The sequence below is a fragment of the Cardiocondyla obscurior genome, linkage group LG10 (genome assembly GCF_019399895.1).
Source record: "Cardiocondyla obscurior isolate alpha-2009 linkage group LG10, Cobs3.1, whole genome shotgun sequence".
In the NCBI taxonomy this organism is placed as follows: domain Eukaryota; kingdom Metazoa; phylum Arthropoda; class Insecta; order Hymenoptera; family Formicidae; genus Cardiocondyla; species Cardiocondyla obscurior.
The window spans coordinates 3,675,868-3,696,113 of record NC_091873.1 but is presented as its reverse complement, the minus strand read 5'-3'; the positions used below and the strand labels follow the sequence as shown (position 1 = coordinate 3,696,113).

Below are 20,246 nucleotides of genomic sequence, written 5' to 3'. Positions count from 1 at the left end.
TTTATATTTTGTCGTAAATATAAAATTGCAATTTTTATCGATGTTATTTGTTTCTTCTGCTCTAATATATATCTGAAAAAAAAAAGAAAAACATACATTTTTTAAATATTCAATAAAATATTAATAGCGTATTAAACATTTTTATTTTTTAACTGCACAACGTTCTATTCGAGCAGACATATCTATTATCATATGAAAAAATCGTTAGATTTTTTCGAGATGAGTAGTAAAAAAATCCTATGTCAGTTTATAAAGTCGTTATTAAGAAAAAAATATAAATGCAATAAAATAAAACTAGCAAATAGCATCATCGCCTGTCGCGCTTTCTCATCTATAGCTTCCATATCGTTATTGCGCTCAGTGTATGTGTGCACATATACTAGTTTAGTAGTGCAGCTACAGAAGACCTCGGCTCAAATCAGACCAGCAGAATCAAAATGGCAGCGCGCCGCGACAGCACTAACTGTTTAGATTAATTGTTACTGGTTTTACTTCGTTACTGGTTTAATTCGGGTCGCTGGCACAGCCAAGAGATCTATCAGTTTGCGAAATGGTATTCACGGCCGCTCAAGGATGTCAAGTCAGCAAGCGTGGTACGTTGCCTCTCTTTTTCTCGCGCACAGAGAAATTCGAAGTAATTAACTGATTGTAACACCTGTAAGCTATTGATCACTAATTAATTGTTAAATATCAAATCAATAAAAATTATTGTAAGTTTCTGGTGTACCCTTGATCGGCACCGTAATATGGATAATATTAATTTAGATTGAATACCGTTGCCAAATCGACAAAATGGACAACCTCTCAGATTCGTTCCGAGGCGAGCTCGATTCCGTGACTTCGACGGACTCGCTGCAGCTGATCACCGACGAATTCCAGCTGCGACATTTGTCCACGCCCGACGTCTCCAATATCGAGCTATCGAAGCGCGTGGCTCTATTGGAGTTAGAGAACGAACGGCTGCGCGTCGATCTGGAGAACGCGCGGATCGACTTGAATGCCCGGATTGCTGCGAATCAAGGCCTCAAGGGCAAAGTAACCGAGCTTTTCGTGGAGATGCAAACGGTGCTGCGAGACAAGCAGAAACTACAGAACACGCTGACCGACACTAGCAACCGTCTAGCTGCCGCAGAGGCTTCTGCGAAGTGGTACCAGTCCCAGGTGCATATCTTAGTGGCAAGCAAGAAGAGCCTGCAGGTGGAAATAAACACTTATCAAAGTATACTGAAGCAGCGGCAGCATGCGATAACAGACATAAACGCCAGCTATAAGAAGTTAAGTATCGAGTACAGTGAGCTTACTCACCAATATCAGAAAGAAAAACGAGAAATGCAGAGTGTGATGAAAAACTTGCAGTCACACATTAAGTCTATCAATGCAGCACAGGATACACTGGATGGGAACTCGACTGGTAGTCCAACAGACATGTCTATGGTGTTGGACGCGACCGAAGACGAGCTGCGGAACACCAAAGCTGAGCTGAAGACATTGGAGCAACGCTTGCTGAGTAACGAGATGGCTAAGATGTCAATGGAGAACACGCTGAGCAAGCAGCGTGTTCTGATTTCAACCATGGAAGAAAGCATGCAGAAGTCTGAAATGGAAAGAAACGAAACTGCTGATTTGTTACGAAAGGCTCAGTTTAAGACACATAAACTGAAGTCCGAAAACGAGACGCTGCAAACGTCGTTGTTAGCGTCCAAACGGGAGCAAAATCAAGTAGAGGATGCAATATCCCATTTAAGACTGCAACTGACTAAGATGATAGCACAGTATAAAGCGCTGAAGTCCAAAAACATGGAATATGACGAGAAATTGAGCACTATGCAAGACCTTACAGATGAAAACAAACGTTTGAAGACTTTATCTTATAAAGCAAACAGCACTTTACTTAAAAAACTTAGGGAAGAGAAGGCTAAGATAAAGAGTCTGGAGCAGAAGTTCTACTGCAAGCAAATAAACGATCAATTTACGGTATATTAATATATTCACACTTATATTTATTTAATGTAATCATTTTTTAAATAACCGATATAATGACAATACGTAGAGTTAGAAATATCATAATTTTGTAGTGAAACGTTTCTTTACATTGAGTTTTTTTTCAGAAAAATAAAACTGACCATTCCGTGCAAAAATACCAGAAAGAAATTCTGTCAAGAAGGAAGGTAATGTCTGATTCTGTACAAATATTGTGATACATTATTTCATAATTAATTTAATTCAAAATAGTATTAATGAGATAAAAGTTTGTAAAATTTTATTTTGCACTTTACAGGATTTACAAGACCAGCTGCAACCAGAAACAAAAGTAGCCGATGAAAGTATTGATGAAGGATACGGCGACAACAGTAGTACTAACACTTCCTCGAGTTCGCTCGATCTGCCATCACCGTCTCCTGTAAATTCAGTATTACTAAACAACGCTGTTAATGTTCTCGCGCGAAGCAAAGGCTTCGGTTCGTCAATGCAAGGGGAGTTAAATGTACTTCGACTGAAACTGGAAGCACTCAGAGATCAATGCGACATGTTGAACCAACAAAAAAATCATTCCAGTGTCAATAAAATGATTCCGTCAAGAGATTCTACGTAGCTCGAGGTTTAGTTCTTACTTGCAAATCTGTAAGTAGAATACAACTTCAGAAAACAATTATATTCATTTTGTACGATATATTTGCATATATCGTATGTAATTGAATTTAATTTTAGAATTACACACACACGCACATATATATATATATATATATATATATATATATATATATATATATGTGTGGTAAAATAAATTATATAAGTATTATTATTATATGTTGAATAAATATCTAGGTCGTATTAACTGCAATATTTGTTAAAATATGTAAAGGATGTAAAATGACATTAATATTTATTCGTTATTTTTGGTCATGTTATATAATTAATATTTATTTATTATATATTTATTCCCATTTTTATATTCGATATAATATTAAAGTTAATTAAAAAATGCGACTAGGTAATGGAAGAAATCTATTCGGTCGGTTATTCTGCAAATAAGTATAAACGGTAATACTTATTACGATCACAAAACCGCGTGAAGTGCCGCGCGCGCAATAGTTGTGTATAATATTATATTCTTTATTCTATTAGATAAAACATGGCTGTAATACAAGTGTCAATGTTACAAAATGTAATATAAAGTATTCACGTTAACGAAGAACAGTTTTAAAGACGCGCTAATTTCGAAAAAAAAAACCTTCAAAGATGTACATACAACGATGTGTACAAATATTTTTTTATTATTAAAATGTGCAGAATAATTAGAACACGTGTGACAATACGTTGCTTTATCTACGTACTTATAACTATTGGAACAAACGAAGAGAAAAGCGTTATAGTTTTATTTCGTATTTCAAAATGTAGCATTTAAACAAGCGCAATGAAGTCGCCGATCTTCCACTTGAAAGCTTTAAAATCCACTGTGAAAACCATAAAAATGTGAGTTACATCTCAGTTCCGTTTAACAATAAATATATAATTACATAATATATATTACAATAGTGTTGGGGTATTACGAAATAATTCTTTCGACTTCGTATTGTATTGTTTTCATAATTCGGTGCGATTTAAAGCACTAAAATATCTAGAGACTTAAATAAATGTATATATGTTATTAAATTTACACATGTTATTTCTCAATTAGCTTGTTTTATAAGATCGGATAATTTTCTATCATTTTTCCCTTTTGCAACGCTAAAAGCCACGCAAGAAGAGTGGCTTTTTTCGATGTTAAACACCTGGACACTAATAAAATTCTACATATTAATAATATCACACCTTTCTTATTTGCGAATATTCTGGGATTAAGTTTCATTAACTTTTTATTAAATTTTCTAATAAAAATAATAATAAAACGATAAAAAAAAAACATTTCTATTAAAACGCAAAGAGAGAACTCTACATGTAAACTAGTTTTGCCAATTTATATGACAATAAAAAAAAGAAATTGTTTAATGGGATGTGCATGCTCATTAGCTAGAGATTAGGAAAACATTGACATAATACATGCAGAGGATAGTGCCTATATATAATGGATCAGCTTGATTCACATTAATTCCGTTAATGATAGTTATATATAACAAAAATAAAACGTAAGGTCTTGAACAAAAAATTTAACTTTACATTATACATCTGTTTTCTTTAATCAAAGGAATTATCTAACGGATCGCATTATACAAAAGCTTTGAACAATTCGACAAGAAATCTTTTCCCCGAGAATTTCTCGCAAATGACATTTATATATACATAAAAAAAAGTGATAAAATATTTAAAAAAAAAAAAAAAACAACTAAATAAAAACTATCGTTCTCTAAAATATCACAGACATACGTAAAACGCGTAAGAAAGGAGTAAATAGGTACTCCCTGTATATATCATATAAAGTCAATCCCTGTGTAATTTTTTTCCCCCTTTTTCCTTTGAATAATCCAATATTCTTTGGTATACTTACAAATAGACATGGATAATAGGGGCGACTTCATTATTTCATCATATGAAGACGTTCTTACAACATTTGAACAATAAAAATTCTAATTGGAAAAATATAATTTTGAAAAATAAAATAACTGACGAATTACGTTCCGAAATTTTTAACAGACGTGACAAACAATATAAATAAAACATAATACAATTTTGAGGTGAATTCTAAAAGAGTTGAGTTATCCAAATTTTTATAAAGATCTATGTCTTCCTTACATTAGCCTATTATCCTTTTGTAAGTATCACGTTCATGTGGAAGAATTTGTACACAAAGGGAGGCGCTAACAATTTTCTTCTTCAGTATAATATTTAATAGGTATATATGCATATACGTATATACGCATATATAGAATAAGGGAGTATCTACAGTAAACGATGCCTTCATCTCCTTAAACTTAGAGTCGAGTTTTACGCAACGAAAGAATGTAAATTGAACTGTATAATACGATGAAAATACGAGGAACTTTGTGAAAGAGGAATACAACTTAAAGTAATGGACTTAGTTCTTAGCTACGTTTAACTTGCTCTGTTCTCGAATTTTTTTTTTCTTTTTCCTTTTTTTATCACAATTTTCCATCGATACTTATCGGCCATAAGTATTTAAATTATACACTCTAATCACGAGCAACGTGAAAAAATGGCTCTAAAAGTTTACGTCAGTTTATCAATTTGTAAAATATTTGCAGAAAATGTTTATACACGTCGTGTACTTTCTTCGTGAGCGAACGATTATCAAATGGCACGATTGGTATATATAAGCGTATTCTGAAAGTCGCACTGATGCAAATATTCTTCGAAATTTCTTCTAAGATGCAAAGATTATCAAATATACTTCAATTTTAACATTATTTTTTATTTAAGAAGTAACTATTACACAAATATTAGATTTTAATTAACTATAAAAAGTAAATTTATGATTTAAAATATATACTTTTAAACAATTTCAGAATAGAAAAATAATTGTATGAAAGAGAAAATCATATTATATTCCGAAAATGTCCAGAAAAATTGTTAAAATCAATCAAAATCTTGATTAATTGTAAATAATAGTTATAACAATAATTACTTTGGTTATTTGGCACTATACTTATAATTTTTTCCATTTGATCTGATCTCTCTTAAAGAGATCATCTTTTTAAAAAAATCATACGTGGAATCTGTATAAGTAATTTTTCTTATCAATTTTAGTAAGCGACTTTTCGAACACTCTATATATACACATATATACACACGCATTTTGACAATTTTAACTAATTATTTCAAAGTCATTAATACAAATAAAATTGGTGTAATTTTGTTGATTCGATCTAAACCTAATAAAATTATACTAATTACAATATATCCGACAATATTGTATGTTGAACGTTAATAAATGGTGTCCAGCAATTTTGATTATATCAATTTTATATCAACATATAAAATACTCTTTCCATAGGTAGAGGAAATTTTTTTTGATTGCTTAAAATTTTCTTATAGTTGACAAGAATCCTTGAATTTCAAACTATTCATATTCTTGCGTTTCTTCGGTGTTATCTGATTTTGTTAATTTACTTAAAAAAGTGAAAGATTAAAACGGACCATATTGCGTCGACTAATAAATATTTCAATTGCAAATTGCTTGACAAATCCAGAGACTATTCTTTTCGTCAAAGAAAAAGTAAAAGAACAAGATTTTATTAATAGAGAAGACAAAGTTGAAAAAATGGAAAAAAGAAAAATTTAATTATTTCACAGCAATGGATAGAACTACTTACGTGTATACCACCAGTTCTCTTCATCTGTCACAGTTTGCTTTGAATATATATGTGCAAACGTATATAAGTGTATAAAATTTTCTGTGTCTAATATTTATTTAATATAAAAATGTATGCTAATGTACTAAATAATTTTAAAAACTTCTTCTTTTATTCATTAAATCTAAACCTAATGTAATTACGATAAAACAATAACTTTACATGTCAAATGTAAGTTTATTTTTTACTTTGTACGTTGATCTACCTGTGTCTCTCTTTTATTACTTTAACTGGTAAACTATTAAATAATTATTATAAAATTAATTTACCAATTAAAGTAACGAGGTAAATAGATTTAGTAAAAAACTACTTTATTAAGATTTGAAACTGTTGTTTATATTTCGTGAAAAATAAAGAGAACCAGTGGATCGAATGTCACGAGATTCCGCGTGAATTAAAGGACAAAGAAAAAGAAAAGAAAGGAACTAAGATGAAACTATATCAACTACTTTGTACGATTACGAATTGCTTAAAGAAAGAGCACAACGGCTTCGATCTACGTAGACAGTCCAAACGGGAAGTCGCGACACATCCCATTGTAATAACGGAGATGCTGTCGGAGAACAACGACACCTATAAGTTTATTATCATAATGAGACTATTCGAGAAGGGCAAACAGCCATCGTATATTACACTGACGATCACGCTACTAATGCTAAATAGAATATTGTATACACTTAGCGAGAGAGCGAAGAGGAGACCAAACCAGACATGGGCGGCGAGCTTATCGCGAGCCCATTGTCATCTGGGAGTAGATTCCGTCTGCCTAACTTTGTCAAAGTGGCGTCGGTAATGGGCTCGACCGCGACCCCGATGTCGGTGTCCATGATTGTGATTGTTGTGGCCGTGATTGTGCTGCATCTGATTGCGCGATTGGTACTGCGAGTGATGGTTCTGCGACTGGTGCGTCGATTGTTTCGAGTGCTACACCATCGAAGAACGTTTATTTAAAAATATGAAAATTAAAATTACGTGGTAAATAGTGAAGATTATTATAAAGAAAAATTAAATTAAATGTTAACTTCTCGTCTTAATTTGTTAATTTAATTAATTTAAGTTAACAAGAATTAACTATCTTTAAAATTAATTTGTTCTTCAGAATTTTGAAAAAAAAATCTGTTTTAACTAGATATATTGTTATATATATAAATTTTTTTTGTTTTTTATATTTTTTTTGTTTTTTGTATATTTTTTTGTATTTTTTTAAATATTTTATTTGTATATATACGTATAATGTACACAAATAGAGCAGATTAATTTAATTTAATTAATTTACGATTTAAATTATTAAAAGTTTTGCTTAATTTATTAAAACAAGATTTTATCAAGCAATAAAGTGCATTACAACCATCTAGGTGTTTGATTACTCACCACTTGAGTAACTGATTGCATGGTGGTAGTATTTGAATACGTGTTCAAACTCGTGCCAGGTGGGCTGACTTCTTCTGCGGCTGCGGCATCTTCTTCCGTCCTCACCAACATCTTGACACCCTCGGCTTCTAAATCAATTATGCCGCCTCGTTGTTGCTGTCGTAAGTACAGAGCAGCCATGTGCTTCTGCAGTTCTCTCAACTCGGTAGTGACAGAAAAATCAGTGGCAGCCTCAACGTCGATCGGAGGCGGCGCTGACCACAAACTCTCAACGTCGCAGTTGATGGATTCTCGGCAAACCGGGCAGATAGCCTGAAAACACGGACATTTTAAATGAATATCAATACAAAATAAAAAATCAACATTACAGCATAAATAAAAAAATGATGTTGGCATGTTGTAATAGCATTTCATTTGTAGTACGCACTTGGAACTTGTTTGTAGTGTCTTGTTGCCACTGCGGTAATTTCTCCTGTTCTTCTCTATAATATCTTTCAGCAGCAGCGACATGTGCTGCCAAACAATGTGAGTGAAAGTAGTGATAGCACTCTGTTTTCGTGAATTCATCTCCCTCTCGAAAACCATATAAGCACACGGCGCACTGGTCAGTAGGAAGATTGCTTCTAGTCAAGTGCTCTCGTATTAACTAAATAATTAACATTACCATTAATTATCATTACATAAATTACTATTACTGTTATTATTATTATCATCTTCATGTATTTTATCATTATTTTAGATTTAACTTAAATAATATTGTAGTAAGTATTTTCTATGTAAATGTAGACTTAATTAAACTATTAAAAATTACAATTAGAAAAGAAAGGGAAAGAAATCAAATAATAATTCCTTACTTCAATTAATTCAAACATAACCGGTTGACCTATGAAATCCTTGCATTTAGCTTCGGCATCAGATTGCATCAGCTTTACTGTATCTTCATCCAAACCTCTTGGGTTTCTGAGACTGATAGTCGGCGAAACGTCAGGATAACCCAAGGGTAATCGTACAATCAATGTGACACAAACATATTGCGACTGAGAATCCTCACCGGTTGATGGAAACAATATTGTCTCAATACATTCTGGTTCTCCTCTAAAAAGACATTTCCAGAAAAACAATTAAATTCTTTTTATCAAAAAAAAAACTAATTTTTTCTTCTGGTAAAATTAAATTAATATACTAAAATTCTAAGATAATCTATAAATGTTTATAATACCTATCATTTTCCTTAATGTTCAGCTCATTATCCAACAGAATTGCTTTAAGTGCCTCAATTTCATCGGTTACCCTGCAAAAATCATGAGTATTAAAAAAATCAAATTGAAAACAACCTTACCTTACAACAACCAAACTTACTGATTAAAAAAAATACATTCTCATCAAGAAACACAGAAGATACATACAAACTGCAGAAATAAAGTACCATACTATTTTTGCCTTTGTAAAAGCATATACAAAATTGATAGACATTTCCATCTTTTCCTTTCTTTACAAATTACAAATAAATTAATATTTTATAATATTATTTCAATTAAAACGTTACCAAAATACTTACAACAGATGACAACAAAAATAGACTAATTGCATTAATAATCAGCTTCACCAAACATATGCCGCAAATTAACAAAAAAAAAAAAAAAAAAAAAAAAAAGAATATATCTGCAAAACGGCTAGTGGAGGAAAAAAAATCGATAGAACAATCAGAGGGTCACGAAGAATTTTTCAGGAGGGCAGCCTCGCTCGATTAAAGCAATGTCGCGAATTCCAGGGAACCAACCGCCAGGTTGGACCGCATTAATTATCGATGATCATCGGCGATACTCTACCGCTCGTCCACCATCGTGCTCGACATCGTTTCCCTGATACGTCGAGTGTCGTCTGGAGGCTGTGTCCCTGCACCCGTGAAGGATGACTTTTCTTGCGAACGAAACACCGCTTATACGTTCTCACGTACCGTGCGACAGTCGACACTACGGTAACACTACGGCGACGACCGCGAAAGCGTCGAGTACGCGTCGATATTGAAATCTTTTTGCTAGCACGGACGAGCGGATCTGATTGGCGCCGGCGCCCCGACCGCTTCGCCAATTACAGTTTACTAATGGCGAAGTCGTTCATTGGGCCGCCACCATGCTTGTCCGAAAATTCAAAAAAGAAATACATCAGTTTTGTAATATATCAGTTGCAACCCTGCAAAGTTGATCGAGAAATCGGGCCAAAGACAATCAAAGGAAACAGCAATAACAATTGAGCCTACTACGTGCTTTTTACTGCTTATTTCGATTATTTTCAATCAGGAAAGAGGTAAAACGATGATGTGCGAAGACACAAGGGGGTTGGAGGGCGTGCTGAGGATGCAGAAGCATTCGTTGTGTGACACATTACTTAATCTCGTAAGTATTAATTTTAAAAATTGCATAACTGTTAATTATGCATTACGATTATTTTAACTGATAAATTTGTTTTCTACACGTGAAAATCTACGCATAACAAAAATTTTAGGAGCATCAGATCAGATAGGCCCGTTCCTCAAACATTTACTGAATGATGTAATGAGAGATAAGTTTTTGAATTATTATTATTTCATTTTTATAAATATTTAATAAAAAAGTTGTTTAAGTTGTTTAATTAAATTATCATCATAATTATATGTTTTAGAATTTTAATAATATGTTTGTTTTATTGCAGTCCATTATGTCCTATAGTGATGAAAAAGAAAATGTCAGGAGTAACAGATTTCATGTTGCAGCAGTATATAGCAACAAAGTCAAAATCCATGATTGGTTGGTATTTCAATTTACTTTTTTACATTATACTAAATAATAAATTTTTATTCAAGTTCCATTTATTAGATTGAATAAAATAAACCTTTTTAAATGTTTGCTGATACTTTTAATGTAATTACACAACTTATTTCTGTATAAATTTCTTGAATTTTTTTAATTTTCTTCTTAACTAACCTATTTATTCTGTGATTAAAAGCTTTTACAAATCTTTTTCATTAAATTCTCTTAATATACATTGATTTTGTTATATAATGCATGTGCTGTTGCAAAGATGAATCAATGCTATTGTATATATATGTAGGCATATCCTGCCTTTATATAAGGAAACATGGGGGAGTAGTTACCGTGGAGAAAACTACTTTTATTAGTCATAGCAACAGTGTTTTCATCCCTTATTGCATTCTTTATAAGAGTTAATCTATATTTTTTTTATATTTTATTTATATTTTTATATTACATGTTATTTGATATAAAATAAGAAGTGGTATAAATCCTTTAATTAAATTAATTACTGTGATATTATATTTTAACTAAAAAATATGGCTTTGCATCAAGATAAATTTTTACTGTCGAAAGAAATAAAGGAGTGAGTATTATTTAAGTCTGTAATGAATTAAGAGCGAAAGGACAATTAATTTTCAGAAAATAAAGCAGATTCTATTAGTTTTAAATATACTATTAAGAAGTTGAAATCAGTTTTATAAATACTGATGAGATAAAACAATTGATTAAACATAAAAAGTGTTTCTGAATTAACGGTTTTGTTTAATTTAATTAACAGGCAAATGAAAACCTTGTCAGAACCGAAAGATAATGTAGATATATTTCCTCCGAGTGGGAATCTACATAAATCCTCATACCGGCGACTCGGTTGGGAAGACGAAATTACTGGAATATCGGAGACGCGTTCGATGCTGTCGCAAATTAAACTGAAAGACGAATACAAGCCTGTTGTTTATCCACGACGTAATTTACTCGCGATGCAGTCACTCGCTTCAGCAATGTACGTATTTCTTATTTATATTAAAAAAAAATGTTAGAAAAATTACACATTTAAAAAGTTATTTTGTAAAAATAAAATTTTATCTGTAGAATCTAACAAAAATTAAACTAATGTAAGATAAAATTAATTAAATTAAATTAAGTTAAATTGTACTTTAAAAGAAATAGAAAATTAAATCATTTAAATAATCAATACCAATTTATTTTTAATCAAGTTTTAATGTACTAGGCAAATTTTTTTTTATTTCGTAGGAAAGATTGCGAGGAAAAGGAATTAAAATTGACGAACATTCTTCTGGATCCTGTGACCACTTATCAAAGAAATTACTGTACCACTACAACCAGCGATTATCAACTGCCTTATCCTTTGAAGCCAAAACCACCACCACCGCCACCATTACCAGAACCCTGGTTGTTAAATCGAAAAACTGTGGGCTACAGTCTGCAGGATCTGGAAAATCGTTGCGGGTACCATACGTTTTTAGATGACAACATGGATCTTCATGAAAGAATAGCGGAGTTAAAAATACAAAAAAGACGGCTGCATGAAATTCTAACAAATAATAAACACCAACCGAATTCTTCTAACGATTAAAAATTGATATTTATTACACGTATGTAAAATTTTTGTTTAATAACATAAATTTGTGCAAGCACTAAAATAATAGAAGGAATTATTTATTATAAACTTAGTTGCAGTAGTAGTAGACAAATATAAGTTAAATATTTTAAAGAAATTGGGAACAATAAGAATAATATATAAAATAAATGCAGTAATTATTTTTTTATTCACAAAAAGTAGACATGCTAGAATTGAGGAAACATTTTTGTGGCAAGTAGGAGTTTTATTTCTGCCTTTATCGTATCTCAGCACTTCAACACACAAAAAATGGTATAATGTGTCAAATTTATGTTATAAACGTGTTTTTTTTTTTTTTTTTTTTTTTTTTAATTATACTTATACAGACGTGATCTATTTTTTTTTAATAAACGAAAAACGTATTGTAATATCACCAAAAAATCTAGCGGCAAAGTTACAAGATCAACTTAAAGTGGTAATTAGACTGCCAGCGTTTTCGATGAATATCGAATAATACGAAGATTGAAAGTGAAGAAACTAGAGAAAAGGTGAAGAATAACGAGACACGATCGTAGTAGCTGCCATGTAAAATATATTCTATCTATATCTAGCACGAGTGTGAACGATCATGATCTACGACGTAGAGGAACCCGGCATGGTGGCGATTTACTTGATGTTCCTGCCGAACCGCGGATACCCGTACTTGTCGTCTTCGTTGGACCGCTTACCGAATCTCATGTGCCCGTAATCGTCCAGCTGCTGGCGCTTGCTGAATCGCAAACTATCCTCGTCTTCACCAACGAGGTCCTCCATATCCTTCACGACGTAGCTTCCACGGCTCTTCAGGGTTTTGCTGCAGCAAAGGTACACGAGTCAGAACATTATTGCAATTTCTTTAACATTATTAAATATAATATTATACATAACATAAAATATACAATGTTATTAAATATGTATTATTAGATACTAAGTTACATCAACGCGTGTATCTAATTTTTGTCATTCATTATTCTAAATTTTTTTTGTTTTGTACGTGTACTTGATTATACATAGAACGGCAATTACTCTCGTAAGATATCCGCAATTCGTGGATAATTCCCGTTTGAAATGATGCCGAATGTAGGTGCTGCTTTACATCTTCCGCAGAACAACATGACTGCGATCATGCAGGACAATGCGAGAGTTAGATTCATTTCTGTAATCATATCCATCAATTATTATTATTATTATTTTTTTTTTTTTTTACAATAAAATTTTTGTTACGACACATAACATTGTTGCAGATAAAGTAATATAAAAAAATTAGAAAAAATTCTAAAATATAATACATATTTTAAATAAAATGTAGCTGTATTGTATATATCTCTAAACAGCGGAAGAAGCTGCGATTAGTTAATCATTAACTTGTGTTTTAGTATTCCATACATATAAAAGGTCTTATCACATTTCATACTACATATACAACTTCCTTTGCTGTTTAATTGATTTAACACCACGTATCTTTAAAAAATTAGTAACAAGTGTGTGAATACAAAAAAGAAAAAACTCGACGGCAACAACAGATTATTAATTAAAAAAAAAAAAAAAAAATATATATATATATATCAACAGTTTTAAAATACAAATGAATGTAACAAAAAGTAACCGATGAAGAAGCTAGCGAGATATCCTCGAAGGATCTTCGGAGACATTCCGCTTACCTGCGTCTACCGGAAGTCGAAGGAACCGGCTGATATGGTGTCTGATAAGCGGCGCGGTCGCTTTTTATAGTAGCCGCCGGCTTCGTACATCCCTTACCCCCACTTGGAAAAGAAATTTGCGCGGAGGGAAAATGGCGTATTGAATTTTAATTCCACGTACCACGGCGATAAACAATTTTCTTTCGCCTTTTTCGCGCGAACCGCTACCGTCATCGGCTGCTCAATATTCCGCGATGTAGCGCGCTGATGATTGGCACCGGCTAAACGCATTACGGATGTCATGTCTTGGCTCTACTGCCTCTCTTTCTACGGCGCCGGTGAGATAAATCAGACGATAAAATCCCTTTTAGCGAGAGGAAATGCGGGCAGGGGCAGCTAATAAGCCGCGACGTGAATAAGCGTACTCCACTCTTTGCCGCAGGTTATTTTTATACTTTGCCTCTCGCCATTGATGATTAAAGGTTAGGTAAAGGAGTAAGTACATTGATAAAAAAAAATAAGCAGAGACGGAACAAACACATGCGAAATTGCATCGCGATAAGTAAGTATCGCGTAGAATTAAATATTTAAATGAATTTTAATTTTACATTGTTTTGATAAATGTAATTCTAAAAATTAAATATAAAATTAAAAAAAAAAATGAATTAAAATGCTGCTAAATATTATTTACTAAAGTTATAATAATCATTTTATTTTATTAAGTCTTATTTATTGATAATGTTTTAATTTTTTTTTTTTTTTTTTACGTATTTCCAGATAATGTAACTACTAATGAAAATGTTACACCATCATGCGGGGTCATGGCCAGGATCATCAATGAATGGCTTCTGCTTTTGAGGTGCTTCCTCTGAATCTTATAAATCTCACCCCGGTTTATCCACCGTATCACTTTTGCCGAAGTACTGACGTTCGGGTATCAATTAACAATTTCTATACGAATAATTGTAGAAATCTTCTAATTCACATTCTCATTTGCAGTGTCAGAATGACTACCATGGCAGAAAATAGAGAAGCGCTGGTCCAGAAAAGTTTGTTGGACTGGTGGAGCGAGGAAACGGAATATGTTTTCCAGAGGATTGAAAGATGGACAGTCTTTGCGCGCGGTTACAACCGTCTTCGATCGCAAACGTAAGAAAAATAAAAGATAAAGAGAGATTTAAATTTTTAAAAGAGGAAGGCCTCAAATAAAAAAAAAAATTGCACTTTCCGTCTATTACGCTCAAAATGTAGAAATATATTAATTAAATAAATATATATCTTTTTTTTTTTTTTTTTTTTTTTAATAATGCAAAAATAAGTGATAAATGTAATAAAGTCTAGAAAGATGTGTTTTTAATTAAAACAAAAATTAATCAGGTGGTTTAAGGACCGGCAGATAGTTCGAGAAACAAGAAAAAGCATGTCTTCTGACGAAAATCTGACGCGATTCCACACCTTCAAACGGTCGAGATGGAAACTGCATTCGGAAGAGATCAAGATTAACTGCTGTGGCACCCTTAATTATCAATCAAATAGCAAGCTGGATAATAACTGCTTAGAAACTTATAGATACGACCATAGCATCTATTTCAAGACTATTGGTGATATTAAAAATGATAAAAGGGATCAAAATCAGAATCAGGATAGCGCATCTGTTAGCAGCGAGGAACAGGTTGAATGGGATGCCAACCTGTTAGTCGATCCGATCTCTAATCAATTGTCCGAGGAAACCAGCAATATTTTAAATATCGCCGAAAGGAAAGAAGACAAAATAATACAGAACGTTTGGCCGATTGTAGATCTGTCCAAATTTAACTTAAACTTGATAGATAATCAAAAAGAAGACAAATGGCACTCTCGTCTAGCTGATGAAGATATTTGTGAAATAAACCCTCTCGAGAGGGTGGAAAACAATAATGTGATATTTTTAAATAATTCAAAAGAGGAAAAAAAAAATCACGAAGACGAGTTGAAAGAAAAAATGAGCAAACTTTGCACGTTTCAAAAAACCAAAAAATTATCATCACACTTGCAACGATAGCCGATTGTCGACGAAAATAACGTTGCTTGGCCGGAAGTTCTTCTGAATTATATCAACAACATCGACGTTGCCAACAGCTCTCCGAAAGATCAATAAGAGCAAATCCGTGGAGCATAAAGTTTCCGCTTCGACGAATAAATCGTCCAATTTTATACAATATAACGGCCGGCAAATGCGGAAAATAAAATGTCTTTCAAATTTTAGTAAAATTGCATCTAGGTAGTTTTCTAAAATCATTGAGTAAGAAATATACTGTGTGAGCATAGAAATGTACAATCATTAATATTGCAAATACATAAAGTAAAATATTATTGAGTTATAATAAAAATTAACATGTTCATAAAATTATAAAATATAAGTTTAACTTAAAAACAAAAAAAAAAGAAACATGTTACATAAATATATTTGACTTTAACGACTTAATAATTCTCAGAAATTTAATTTCTTAAATGCGCATTATTACATAAGCTTTATATATAAAAATATAAAAAAGGTAAATAAAGGGCGAATATTACTTATCGCTGATGAACGAATTTTGCACTCGCCAAAAAAGTGAGATTGCCACCCCTAGCGTTCAACATATTGGAAACGCGTAAGGAATGTTTCTCGAGAAATTAGATAATAGATCTGACGGCATTTGATTGACGTTTTCCAAATATGTATTTTTGCTCCCGTTACATGGCGAATTGTCTCGATAAAGGGTGTTCCCACCAGCGGTACTGCATCCTACGCGGGGTGCGCATGCACCATGTATAAGAGAGGGGCAGGAGCCACGCACGCAACACGTAAATGTGTTCGCAAATCCTCTGGTAAATCGATCGTGCGAGCTCCGCTGGTTGCCCAAGTCAGGCTGGTCAGTGCGTAATAACCCAGACCGCAAATCGAGAAGATATTCCACCGCAAGCGAGTCAAGAAAAAGAAAAACTAAAAGCCTGAAGATGAGCAAGCGACTGGAGACCGTGGCCACTATCACCTGCAAGAAGACCCTCCTGATGCTGTTTAACTTCATCTTCTGGGTAAGCCGAGATATCTGCAGGATTCGAACGTCGCCTGCCAGACGTGGGAATCTCCTTATTACATACGCTAGTTCTACCCAACTGTTGCGCAATTAATTATCCCGTCGTATCAGATATATTAATTGAATGCAGTTTGTTCTGCTACTGATTTACAGTGTCTTTATTACTTTCTTAATTTGAAATAAGGTCGAGTAACTGATATAAATGCGAATAGGAAACAGAAGAAATTGATATGTACATAACTTTGGAATGGATCTGGATACTACTACGAAGCTTTAGAGATACATTTATACAGGGTGTCTCAGCCCATGTGTAAAATCCTATACAGATAGGTAAGTCTTAAGGAGATAAATAAAAAAGTTCTTTAACGTTTTGAAAAATTTTCAATACTTATTGAAAAAAAAATTAATTTGTCTAGCGCAAGAGGACAAGGAAGCTATAGGTGAGTGAGCGCGATAGGCGACGGCGCCAATCGCCTGTCGCACTCACTTGCCCGCAGCTTCCTTGTCGCTCTTGCGCTAGACAAATTAATTTTTTTCTCAACAACAATTGAGAATTTTACAAAATGTTAAATAACTTTTTTATTTATCTCCCTAAGACCTACCTATCTGTATAGGATTTTACACATGGGCTGAGACACCCTGTATAATTACAACTTTTAATTTTTTTTTTTTTTTTTACGACTTATTTTTATGATTTATACTATGAATCCAAGATGAATGATTACGACTTGTAATTATGAATTTAAAAAATTCGAAATGTTTCGATATTGAAGAGTACAGTCAATTAGAACCATTTGTATTTAATTCTAAACCCTCGAATCAATTAAAAAATTTTAGGCATATTAAACATGGCTTATCTGTAAACATATGTAACTATTATCATTTTTTAATTGTTACTAGGAATTGTTACATTTTTTTTTTTTATTTAAAAGTTTAAATAATTATATTTTTTTTACAGGTATCTGGATTGCTAATGCTATGCATTGGCATATGGATGCGTATCCAGCTGCGAGATTATGTGAACATAAGTGTGCAAGGCAGCGGGGCAGCTCTACTAGCTCTTGCAAGCTTAGGCGCTGTGTTGGCGGTCGCGGCGGTTCTTGCCTGCTGCTGTACTGCTCGGGGTCATCCTGCTCTGCTATATTTGGTAATTTATCTAATTTATTATATTTATTTATAAAAATCCATAAATAAAACTTTGTATACGAAGGCATTGCATATGACAAACAATGGAGATGCCAAAATTCATAGAGATACATATATATATAATATGAAAAATGACACATAAGAAATTTAAATATGTAGATGTAGGATATTTGAATAAGTACACGTGTCGGTATATGTAATACGTGCATAGACTCCATATGAAATTAGAATCTTATCGTGAATTATAAATGGGCTTTGGATTTCTTAGAATCGAAGGGATGAAATTACAAGCCGTAACTTTATACATCGTTATATAAGGGGAGAGTAGCCTTTCAATTAAGAAAAATGTTGTTTAGTCACGTTAACAACGTTCAAAATTTGCGTTACATATTAATAAAGTGTATTTCAAACATTGCGTAAAATCAGACTTTTTATAAAACTTGATATTATGTGCGATTTTTATAATCAAAAGTGTGAAGTGTTTTTCTTGAACGGAAAATCAGGTTTTCCTGCGACTCTTCTATACTTTAAATTTTGTAATGTTAAACGCATTATCTCAATTATCTAATTTTCAAAGCCCTTTCTGCTTATCGCTTGTTAATGTCATTATTAAGAACTGTTTCTCACTAATTCAATTAATAATAATTTTTAATCTAACTTTAAAATTAATTTAAATAAATTAATAATAATTTTTTCCCTTTTTTTTCTGATAAGTACGGCGCGTTCTTAGCCGTGGTAGCGTTGCTGGAACTCGGTGCGGGCGCATCGGTTTATGCTTATCGCACGAGTCTAAACGAGGGTTTCGATCAAGGCCTGAACGAGAGCATGATGGCCTATGGACAAGACCAGTCCAAGACCAGTCACATTGACACCATGCAGTCGACTGTAAGTACTTTTACTACGGTTACTTTTCATTAAAACTTAGATAATTTTCACTCGCAGCATTGTGTATTGAAAAACTTAATGGACTAATTACAGCTGCAGTGCTGTGGCAATCGCGGATATGCCGACTGGTCGAAATTAGTACCACCGAAGGAAGTTCCCTTGTCCTGCTGTAAGGTGCCTCAAAACGAATGCGATCGCCGGAACATAATAGATGATATTTATAACGAGGTAAAATTATTGTCATAGCTTTTATTAATGTAAAAGAAGTAAAAGTAAAAGATGCGCTCTGTTCAGTATAGAAATTAGGAGTCAATTTTGGTTCTTATTTTCTTTTTCTTTTTTTCAGGGATGTTACAATCGCGTGCTGGACTTCATAAACAGCAACATCGGTCTGGTGGCTGGAACGGCGATCGGCGTAGCCTTCTTTCCACTGGTCGGCATCTTTTTGTCGTGCTGCCTGGCCAGCAATATCAATAAGGCCGAATACGAGCAGGTTGCTTAGGCACGGTACTCGCGCAAGTGGCAACGATGATTCCGTCAGAAAATAAAAGCTCCATCACTAGTAAGAACGGCGAATGTATGCGATTCAATGGAAACGCGGAAGAGATTTTCGTCAAGCAAGTGCGCATCTTTTACTTCCAACTTAATTGATGATTTTGGTGGAAATATGGAGAAGACAAAGGTTTAGTATACGGTCCACTTGTAACACAAAATTACATCTAAACTAGATCCTAAACATTAAATTCTTAAGTTATCCCTGCATTGAGTTCTGTTATGGTTATTAAACAGTTGATTAGTCAAAGTTTGCGCTCGTGTCTTGATCATGAATCAATCTAATCAAAATCAAATCGACGATGCTATCAATTAATCAATTGATGTTATCAATTGATATCAAGTTGCATTTACTTATTGTTACGAGATGTTATACTTAACAATCACTTCGTATTTTTGAAGACTAAATAAAGATTTATCTTTAGACTACATTTCACGTTACAATTAAAAATAACAAATCTTGATGTTGTATTTAAAATCTTCTAAAGGAAGTGTCTACAAAGTAATAACAGATTTGAAACAAAGGAATTTGCTAGACATATGTTATAAATTAATTTAAAAAAGTAGGAATCTACCAGCGATTTAAAGTATCTCGATCTGGAACAAAATCATTTTTAGTTGACAAAATATAAGTGATAATTATGTTAAAAATTCTTGTTGAAAAATATAAAATATCTAATATATTATTAAAATAAGAATACAGTACATTATTTAAGTCAAGTTTTTTTTTTTTTTTTAAACTTGTCATATGGGGTGAGACACCCTGCTGTATATGCATATTCAACTTATTTATTAGCCTTTTTATCTTTTTTATGGAATTTACAAAATCTTTTTTTAAGAAACATGAAGCATTGAACAAATGACAGTAACACAGT

General features: G+C 32.8%; 6 protein-coding genes across 8 annotated transcripts; 4 read left to right on the top strand and 2 right to left on the bottom strand.

Moving 5' to 3' along the window:
* Positions 1–356: 356 nt before the first annotated feature.
* Positions 357–4,335, top strand: LOC139106094 (paramyosin). The gene is made up of 4 exons (XM_070662611.1): positions 357–593; positions 766–1,974; positions 2,109–2,168; positions 2,279–4,335. The coding sequence occupies exons 2-4, from the start codon at positions 793–795 to the stop codon at positions 2,591–2,593; spliced, it is 1,557 nt and encodes a 518-aa protein (XP_070518712.1). The 5' UTR covers positions 357–593; positions 766–792; the 3' UTR covers positions 2,594–4,335.
* On the bottom strand, positions 3,217–9,684 carry LOC139106096 (E3 ubiquitin-protein ligase RNF25). Of its 2 annotated transcripts, none has more exons than XM_070662614.1 (6): positions 9,509–9,684; positions 8,899–8,970; positions 8,534–8,774; positions 8,107–8,325; positions 7,680–7,991; positions 3,217–7,232 (listed from the first exon to the last, which is right to left on the bottom strand). In XM_070662614.1, exons 1-6 carry the CDS (start codon positions 9,532–9,534, stop codon positions 7,050–7,052), a joined length of 1,053 nt encoding a protein of 350 aa, XP_070518715.1. In that variant the 5' UTR covers positions 9,535–9,684; the 3' UTR covers positions 3,217–7,049. The 2 variants fall into 2 exon arrangements, with proteins under 2 accessions (XP_070518715.1, XP_070518714.1); XM_070662613.1 differs by lacking the exon at positions 9,509–9,684 and adding an exon at positions 9,238–9,311.
* A 197-nt stretch (positions 9,685–9,881) lies between these two features.
* On the top strand, positions 9,882–12,415 carry LOC139106101 (uncharacterized). Its single transcript, XM_070662621.1, has 5 exons — positions 9,882–10,075; positions 10,185–10,231; positions 10,371–10,465; positions 11,250–11,471; positions 11,723–12,415. The coding sequence occupies exons 3-5, from the start codon at positions 10,377–10,379 to the stop codon at positions 12,063–12,065; spliced, it is 654 nt and encodes a 217-aa protein (XP_070518722.1). The 5' UTR covers positions 9,882–10,075; positions 10,185–10,231; positions 10,371–10,376; the 3' UTR covers positions 12,066–12,415.
* Dsk (Drosulfakinin) lies at positions 12,395–14,399 on the bottom strand. 2 transcript variants are annotated; one of them, XM_070662624.1, is made up of 3 exons: positions 13,751–14,399; positions 13,116–13,245; positions 12,395–12,903 (listed from the first exon to the last, which is right to left on the bottom strand). In XM_070662624.1, exons 2-3 carry the CDS (start codon positions 13,241–13,243, stop codon positions 12,717–12,719), a joined length of 315 nt encoding a protein of 104 aa, XP_070518725.1. In that variant the 5' UTR covers positions 13,244–13,245; positions 13,751–14,399; the 3' UTR covers positions 12,395–12,716. The 2 variants fall into 2 exon arrangements, with proteins under 2 accessions (XP_070518725.1, XP_070518724.1); XM_070662623.1 differs by lacking the exon at positions 13,751–14,399 and having other exon boundaries at positions 13,116–13,255.
* On the top strand, positions 12,794–16,184 carry LOC139106098 (uncharacterized). The gene is made up of 3 exons (XM_070662618.1): positions 12,794–12,914; positions 14,507–14,878; positions 15,107–16,184. The coding sequence occupies exons 2-3, from the start codon at positions 14,571–14,573 to the stop codon at positions 15,768–15,770; spliced, it is 972 nt and encodes a 323-aa protein (XP_070518719.1). The 5' UTR covers positions 12,794–12,914; positions 14,507–14,570; the 3' UTR covers positions 15,771–16,184.
* A 390-nt stretch (positions 16,185–16,574) lies between these two features.
* On the top strand, positions 16,575–20,111 carry LOC139106100 (tetraspanin-7-like). The gene is made up of 5 exons (XM_070662620.1): positions 16,575–16,786; positions 17,747–17,935; positions 18,649–18,819; positions 18,913–19,047; positions 19,166–20,111. Exons 1-5 carry the CDS (start codon positions 16,709–16,711, stop codon positions 19,319–19,321), a joined length of 729 nt encoding a protein of 242 aa, XP_070518721.1. The 5' UTR covers positions 16,575–16,708; the 3' UTR covers positions 19,322–20,111.
* The last annotated feature ends 135 nt before the right edge of the window (positions 20,112–20,246 follow it).

What these genes read in the sequence shown, in the direction of transcription:
- LOC139106094 (XM_070662611.1), top strand. Translation starts at nt 793, where the DNA reads ATGGACAACCTCTCAGATTCGTTCCGAGGCGAGCTCGATTCCGTGACT. An exon ending in AAATAAACGATCAATTTACG is followed by an intron (nt 1,975 to 2,108) that starts GTATATTAATAT and finishes GTTTTTTTTCAG; the next exon opens with AAAAATAAAACTGACCATTC. An exon ending in AAATTCTGTCAAGAAGGAAG is followed by an intron (nt 2,169 to 2,278) that starts GTAATGTCTGAT and finishes TGCACTTTACAG; the next exon opens with GATTTACAAGACCAGCTGCA.
- LOC139106096 (XM_070662613.1), bottom strand. Translation starts at nt 9,269, where the DNA reads ATGCAATTAGTCTATTTTTGTTGTCATCTGTT. An exon ending in AACATTAAGGAAAATGATAG is followed by an intron (nt 8,775 to 8,898) that starts GTATTATAAACA and finishes ATGTCTTTTTAG; the next exon opens with AGGAGAACCAGAATGTATTG. An exon ending in ACACTACAAACAAGTTCCAA is followed by an intron (nt 7,992 to 8,106) that starts GTGCGTACTACA and finishes CCGTGTTTTCAG; the next exon opens with GCTATCTGCCCGGTTTGCCG.
- LOC139106101 (XM_070662621.1), top strand. Translation starts at nt 10,377, where the DNA reads ATGTCCTATAGTGATGAAAAAGAAAATGTCAGGAGTAACAGATTTCAT. An exon ending in AAAGTCAAAATCCATGATTG is followed by an intron (nt 10,466 to 11,249) that starts GTTGGTATTTCA and finishes TTTAATTAACAG; the next exon opens with GCAAATGAAAACCTTGTCAG. An exon ending in CAGTCACTCGCTTCAGCAAT is followed by an intron (nt 11,472 to 11,722) that starts GTACGTATTTCT and finishes TTTATTTCGTAG; the next exon opens with GAAAGATTGCGAGGAAAAGG.
- Dsk (XM_070662623.1), bottom strand. Translation starts at nt 13,255, where the DNA reads ATGATTACAGAAATGAATCTAACTCTCGCATTGTCCTGCATGATCGCA. An exon ending in ATTGCGGATATCTTACGAGA is followed by an intron (nt 12,904 to 13,115) that starts GTAATTGCCGTT and finishes CCTTTGCTGCAG; the next exon opens with CAAAACCCTGAAGAGCCGTG.
- LOC139106098 (XM_070662618.1), top strand. Translation starts at nt 14,571, where the DNA reads ATGGCTTCTGCTTTTGAGGTGCTTCCTCTGAATCTTATAAATCTCACC. An exon ending in AACCGTCTTCGATCGCAAAC is followed by an intron (nt 14,879 to 15,106) that starts GTAAGAAAAATA and finishes AAAATTAATCAG; the next exon opens with GTGGTTTAAGGACCGGCAGA.
- LOC139106100 (XM_070662620.1), top strand. Translation starts at nt 16,709, where the DNA reads ATGAGCAAGCGACTGGAGACCGTGGCCACTATCACCTGCAAGAAGACC. An exon ending in ATCCTGCTCTGCTATATTTG is followed by an intron (nt 17,936 to 18,648) that starts GTAATTTATCTA and finishes TTTTCTGATAAG; the next exon opens with TACGGCGCGTTCTTAGCCGT. An exon ending in TTGACACCATGCAGTCGACT is followed by an intron (nt 18,820 to 18,912) that starts GTAAGTACTTTT and finishes GACTAATTACAG; the next exon opens with CTGCAGTGCTGTGGCAATCG.